The 7,208-nt window shown below is 48.5% G+C and overlaps 1 protein-coding gene across 3 annotated transcripts in view; it reads left to right on the top strand.

The window, feature by feature from the left end:
• Positions 1-7,208, top strand: part of LARGE (like-glycosyltransferase) — a 692,738-nt gene that overhangs the window by 673,971 nt on the left and 11,559 nt on the right. For 2 of the 3 annotated variants that reach the window (XM_011978982.1, XM_011978984.1), the window contains exon 13: positions 5,171-5,317. The exons of the other annotated variant lie outside the window; for it this stretch is intronic. In XM_011978982.1, the coding sequence (XP_011834372.1) occupies positions 5,171-5,317 (147 nt within the window). The remainder of the gene's footprint in view (positions 1-5,170; positions 5,318-7,208) is intronic. 3 annotated transcript variants of the gene reach the window in all.

Consider the following 7,208-nt stretch of genomic DNA (forward strand, 5'->3'; position numbering starts at 1 on the left):
GGCTCACTGCAAGCTCTGCCTCCCGGGTTCACACCATTCTCCTGCCTCAGCCTCCCGAGTAGCTGGGACTACAGGTGCCCACCACCATGCTCGGCTAATTTTTTTATATTTTTAGTAGAGACGGGGTTTCACCGTGTTAGCCAGGATGGTCTCGATCTCCTGACCTCGTGATTCACCGGCCTCAGCCTCCAAAAGTGCTACAGTCGTGAGCCACTGCGCCTGGCCTGGCCCAGTTTTTGTTCTTAAGGCCTTCAACTGATTAGGTGTGGCCTTCCTACATTATCGAGGGAAATCTCCTTTCCTTAAAGTTAACTGATTGTACATGTTAATTATTAGGTTGGTGCAAACGTAATTGCAGTTTAATGCATCTATGAAACACTTGCACAGCGGTGTCTAAACTAGTACGTGACCAAGTAACTGGGCACCGTAGCCTGGGCCATCTGATACAGAAAAGGAACCATCATAGGCATCATGTACCCCGGGCTTAATGTGTGCCAGGCGTTGTAGCAAGCCCTTCCACAAGCACTGTGTTTATCCTCATCAACATATTTTACAAGTGCATCAACCCCAGGACTCAAAATAGTGAAAGCGATTTGCCCAGGAAGACAGCCAAGTAGAGTCAGAGCTAGATGCCTGGTCCGTTACCACTACACCTCACTGTCTTCCAAAGCTCCCATCTTAATAATCTAAATTTAGCGATCTAAAGAGTAATGGAGCGACCCAAAGTCCCTCAGCTTCTCAGGGTGGACCTAGAATTCAGGTCTCCTGGCTCTTCGCCCAGCTTTCTCGCTCATCGTCCTGCCTCACTGTTCCTGGAAGACTGCACGTCATCCTCTGCAGGACTCACTTTCCAGAGAACTGATGGCTGCACATCGTTGACCCCTAGGACAGCAAGCCCCCTCCGGGGTAAGATGTGCTAACAGCACAGAGCAGAAAGACCCAGGCTGCCGTCACCTTCTCAAAACACAGAGGTGCTCAGAGTTCGTACCATGAAGCCTCTTTATTGCTGAAACAACTTCATAATGAGACCCTTTCAGGACATCAGTATTGAAACCTCCTTGAAGTGAGTCTGAAATGGAGCTCTCTGGTGACAGATCCGTCTTTGTGGCAGTTTGTATTTTAGTGAGATTAAAGGGAGGTTGCAGAAAGCGCTCCAGAATCTGGTGCTATCTATGCAGAGGGAAATAAGGCCTGCTAGGACTGCATTTGTGAGGCATGCTGCTTACTGGGTCTGTCTGCTTTGGGTCTTCCGGTATATTGGTTAGGGCTGTTTAGTTGCAAGCAACAGAAACCAATACCAGGTAGCTTAAGTAAAATAAAAACAAATCAAAGAAAAACAAAGCAAATAATGGATGGGTTATCTTATGAAATCAAACTAGGACTTGGAAAACCAACACATAAGACTACAATTAACCGGGGCAGCTCTGGGCCCCTCTGCAGCAGTTCAGAAGTCTTCAGAGCATGATCTGTCATCACTGAAAGTCAGTGCTTTCCCAGTCTCTATTTCTATTCAAATTTCCAAGAGTAAGAAACTGATGTGCTCAGCCTGGGTCAAGTGTCTAATCCTAAAAAACCTGCCCTTGCCAGTGGTGCAGATAGGACAGGCAGAGAACTCTGAGAGCTTGCTTCTATGTATAGGGGGCAGGTTGCTCCCATAGAAAGCAGAATTATTTTCTAGCAGGAATTAATCTCCAAGAAGCAGCTCCTATAGCAACTGATGATAATAGTAACTTGAGCCTTATATAGATACAAACATCCATGTTTGTAGAGCTCTGTATCCATCGCATATATACGTGTATGTGTCTTTATGTTTTGCCCACTCCCTTTATAGTTCTGCCCTCGCAGCCTTCTATTCTGTTTCTATAGCATTGTATTATAAAATAATCAGCTACAAATACAGTCTAGGGCCCCAGTTTACAAAGATTTGTCCCTAGGCTTGTAGCATCCTGAGATGTTTATGTGAATGTAAGCACCATGCGGGCAGAGACTTTGCTTGTTCTTTTCACCCTGTATCTTCACGTGCCTGGCACATCATAGGTGCTGGGTGATAGTTGAATGGGTAGCAACCACCCAGCAGTACAGGGACACCTTCCCCCCTGCCCCAGGGATTCCAAGGGCTTTGCTGTCTTGGTCCAAGGATATTCTTTAGACCCATATATCCCACCCCCAATACCCAGAATCAATGGATAAGGTACCCACCTTTCCAGGGGGAATGGTAAAGAGCCTAGCTCTGCCCATATCTAATCCAGGTTTGATACAAAAGAGAGTGCTAGCTGACACTAGACGCCTGGCCGTAGAGGAGGGAATCTTGGATGTTTGAAAACTAACATTGTTCAGACAAAGTGGGAAAAGAATCCAGGCCAGGACAGGCTGACTCAAACCTCTAGCCCTCAGACTGGCTGAGCAGAGCTCGCCACACGCTATATCTTACTGTCGTCCTTTAGGAACCTCCTCTGGAATAGTGGTGAGAGAGCTATGTATTATTTGGTATGTAGTTAACGTGAGCACTGTGGTAAAGAGTGAACTGCAAATGATATTCAGAGGGTTCCAAAATGAACTTCCAGCCCATCCCAACCACCCCCTCTTTACTGGGAGCTGGTGAGATCCGTTAACCAAGGATGGTTTTAGGAAACTGTCCTTATTCTGACCTGATCCAGATTGCCCCTCATCATTCAGTGATACGAAGCCCTGCTGATGTCCTGTGTCCTTCTGGGACTGCCACCCTGTTTTGTCCCATTCAGGCCTGGGCTGACTTAGTCACTTCCTTACGGTGTGATTCCTCTTTGCATGCCAGCTCTAGTCCCTGCTAATGCACACGCTCCAAGTCTGTTTGAGTGAAGTGACGTTAATAATGTAGCAGTGGAGGATGGTTTTTTGATTTTTGGTTTTTGTTTGTTTGTTTGTTTTTTGTTTTTTTGAGACGGAGTCTTGTTCTGTCGCCCAGGGTGGAGTGCAGTGGCGCGATCTCGGCTCACTGCAACCTCCGCCTCCCAGGTTCAAGTGATTCTCTTGCCTCAGCCTCCCGAGTAGCTGGGACTACCAGCACCCCCACCTCACCCGGCTAATTTTTGTATTTTTAGTAGAGACAGGGTTTCACCATATTGGCCAGGCTGGTCTCGAACTCCTGACTTTGTGATCCACCTACCTCAGCCTCCCAAAGGGCTGGGATGACAGGCGTGAGCCAGTGTGCCCAGCCTTCAATGGACAGTTTTATGGCCACGGAGGGCTGCTACTTTCAGTGGTTTTTCAAAATGCCTTACAATGCCTACCTCTTCCCCAGGAAAGTCTGCTTTCTCTATGTTAGAGATAGAAACCGGCAGCCATGATGACCTTGAGACCCAAAGGTCAGTGTCCAAGCAGGAGGCCAGAATGAATTCCTAGGTCCTGGCCGAAAGAGATCACAGAAGATCCAAGTCAGAGAGTCATGATAGCACTGCAGTAGAATAGTGACCACTTGTCACAGCATGCCTGCCCCTGGCCACATGTGCCAAGTGGCAGTATATGACTTTGTTCAGTCTCCAGGAGGTAGATGTTATTGCCATCATTTTAGGGATGAGGGACCAAAGGTAGTGAGGAGCTAAATCTCTTTCCCAGGATGGCAGGACCCATAAAGTCACCTTCCCGGGGTTCAAATCCAGTCTGTGTTTATTAAAAACCTCATGCTGGCCAGGCGCGGTGGCTCACACCTGTAATCCCAGCACTTTGGGAGGCCGAGGCGGGCGGATCACGAGGTCAAGAGATCAAGACCAGCCTGGCCAACATGGTGAAACCCACCTCTACTAAAAATACAAAAATTAGATGGATGTGGTGGCATGCACCTGCAGTCCCAGTTACTCAGGAGGCTGAGGCAGGAGAATCACTTGAATCTGGGAGGCGGAGGTTGCAGTGAGCTGAGATCACGCCACTGTACTTCAGCCTGGGTGACAGAGCAAGACTCTGTCTCAAAAAACAAAAAAAATCCTCATGCCATATGGCAGTAGATGCTTGGCCATTTATGGCCCACCATGAGCCTTTCTCCCTTTCCAAGTGTCAGCCACAGAGCAGGGAAAAGGCAGACAAACCCAGGCGTGCAGGATCGGGGCTCAGAGGAGCAGAGTCGAAGGCCAGGCACTAAGGCAAGACTTTGCAGAACCTTCCCCCAAGGGGGATACCAGAGCTGTCTTCCCAGCGCTGGCTGCCTAGGGTGGCTCTGGCTACTTTAAAGGCTTGGAGTCTGGAAAATTCAAGGAGTTGAGGAGTCACTGAAATGGAACCTGAAAGTACCCAGTTGGGTGATTCTCTCATCGGCTCTCTGTCCACCTGCTCTGGTGTGGCCAGGGCTACAGTCGGAGTGATTGACCAGCCCAGGGAGCCAAGCAGACTGGGCTGTAACCCCTGTGGTCCTTTGAAGCCCTCCTTCTGTGCCTGACTCTGGCAGGAGCACACACTGAAAATGTGTGGGAGGTTCTCCCGGCCCCTCAGTCTGATCTGCCCTCTGTTTATTCTCCAGGAAGACCAAGCTCTCTGTCTCGGGGACAGCAGATCTCATTCTACTCTGGATTCCCCAAGTGTTTGGCAAGCTGCCTTGCCTCCCAGGGCTCCCTGTCTTTCTTTTCTCTTTTCTTTTCTTTTCTTCTTTCCTTTCTTTCTTTTTCTTTCTTTTCCTCCTTTTCTGTTTCTTTTCTTTCCTTTTTTTTTTCTTTCCTTTCTTCCCTTTCTTTCCTTTCTTTGCCTGTTTTTTGTTGTTGTTGTTGTTGTTTTTTTTGACAGAATCTATCTCTGTCACCCAGGCTGGAGTGCAGCGGCGTGATCTCAGCTCATTGCAACCTCTGCCTCCTGGGCTCCAGCAATTGTCGTGCCTCAGCCTCCCAAGTAGCTGGGACTACAGGTGTGCGCCACCACGCCCCTCCAATTTCTTTGTATTTTTAGTGGAGACAGGATTTCACCATGTTGACCAGGCTGATCTCAAACTCCTGAACTCAAGTGATCTGCCTGCCTCAGCCTCTCAAAGGCTGGGATTACAGACGTGAGCCATCGCACCTGGCCCAGTTTCCCCATCTTTAATTGAGAGGCTGACTTGAGCTTTCTCTCCCACACTTCCCTGGGCCAGTGACCTCCCCACCCTCATGGGGAAAAGACCTTGGCCTGGTGTCACAGGGACTCTGTCTCTCTGCCTGTCCCCTCTTTTCAGGAAGTCTGTCATCCAGCTCGACCTTGCCAACACCAAGAAAGCAATGATCGTCCCCGCATTCGAGACGCTGCGCTACCGGCTCTCCTTCCCCAAGTCGAAGGCGGAGTTGCTGTCAATGCTGGACATGGGGACCCTCTTCACATTCAGGTGAGTGGCTCTATCTGCTGTACTCTGGGGGTGCTCGAAGGCCTTCTTTCTCCTGGGAAACCCAGATGCCAAAGCTATTGATCTGGAAGTTTGTTGCTCACCTTAGTCCATTGTGACGCCAGGGAAGGCACCACTTTCTCCAGACAACGTCTGTGTAATCTCCCTCCTCTCCCCATGCCGGTACGTGCCATGTACTTTTTTGTGCATGGATGACAGACGTTATGTGTTCAGATGGAAGGGTAGGCATGTTTGGAGGGCCGAAGGGTAGGAAGGTTTAGCTTATTTCTGTTTGTCCTTTTTACTAAACTCAGTTTAGGTTCCTGCTCCCATCTCCTGGCTCTGAGCTCTCTCTTTTGTGTGCTTGTCCATCCATTCATTTGGTAGGTGGGTTTCATTCTATTAGCACCATGGCGGTGGTTTTCCTTCTTCTTTGTGGTATGAGTGGTCTGTTCTCTGAGCCCCTGAGGCCTGGGTGATGTGTAACCGTTGTGTCAAACAACTTCAAGTCATCAAGGTGACCCAGCACATGTGGCAGCCAGCTTTCCTGTTGCCCAGCTGATCATCGCAAATGGAACCCTGATTTCCTTCTTTCCCAGGCCCCTGAGTCCTACAGGAACATTGCCAGGGAGCTCCCCTGTCACCTGTCCCGAGTGTTGCAGGAGTCTGTGCCACTGCACAAGTGCAAACAGGTTACATGTCCTGGGGACAGGCTGCAGCATTACATGTAGTGATCCAGGGAAAAGTAGGTGGCCTGCTGGGTGCCATAACTGAGCAGTCTGAAGAGAGGGCTGGTGCTTCCGCTTTCTCTAGTTTGTTTGTTTGTTTGTTTGTTTGTTTTTGAGACAGAGTTTCGCTCTTGTTGCCCAGGCTGGAGTGCAATGGCGTGGTCTCGGCTCACTGTGACCTCCGCCTCCCAGGTTTAAGCGATTCTCCTGCTTCAGCCTCCTGAGTAGCTGGGATTACAGATGCCCACCACCACACCCGGCTAATTTTTGTGCTTTTAGTAAAGACAGGGTTTCACCATGTTGGCCAGGCTGGTCTCGAACTCCTGACCTCAGGTGATCTGCCCACCTCGGCCTCCCAAAAGTGCTGGGATTACAGGCGTAAGCCACCGTGCCTGGCCCTGCTCCAGTTTTAAAGTGAGGCCACTATTGTGAATGATGTCAGAATGGCCAACACTTCCTTGGAGCTAAAAAGCATACCTTTCTAGACCATCGGAGTTTTATTGAAAACACTATAGTCATAATAACTTGGGTTTTCATACCGCGATTAAGTTTCTAGAAATTTCTAGAAAGTTTCCTCAAATAAACTATATCTTGTGAAAATAACTATGAGATGGGTAGTTCATTCAACAGTTCAGAGGTTATCATTTTTCACATTTTATACAGACGAAGAAACTGAGGAGTGGAGAGGTCCCAGGAGAGCCAGGACTCAAACTCCAGCCTTCTTCCTCTATCGAGAATTCTAGAAAGTGACCTGGAAGAGTTAGGAGGCCCCCACCCAACCCAAGCCTTCCTTCTTTTCTGAAAGAAATAACTACCACTTATTGCATGCTTAGCATGTGCCAGGCACTGTGATTACATATTTAATTCTCACAATAAATCTGTGTGACAGATACTGTTATCCCCATTGCCTGGATAATGAAACTGAGGCTCTGAGAAGTTTAATAACTTGCCAATGACACACAGCCAGTGAATAGCAGAGCCTGGATTCTGCCCAGGTCTGAGGAACCTGTGTGTTCTTCGTCAGAATACCATCTGGCTACTGATTGAGTCCTGGATTTTTTTTTTTTAACCCAGTGTTTTAAAATGCAGAGTAAAAACTTGCTCCTCGAAATTGAGACTTTCAGACCAAACCTCAGTCTAATTCTCCCATGGATGCCGTAGTCTGA

The sequence above is a fragment of the Mandrillus leucophaeus genome, unplaced genomic scaffold (assembly GCF_000951045.1).
Source record: "Mandrillus leucophaeus isolate KB7577 unplaced genomic scaffold, Mleu.le_1.0 Scaffold2, whole genome shotgun sequence".
In the NCBI taxonomy this organism is placed as follows: domain Eukaryota; kingdom Metazoa; phylum Chordata; class Mammalia; order Primates; family Cercopithecidae; genus Mandrillus; species Mandrillus leucophaeus.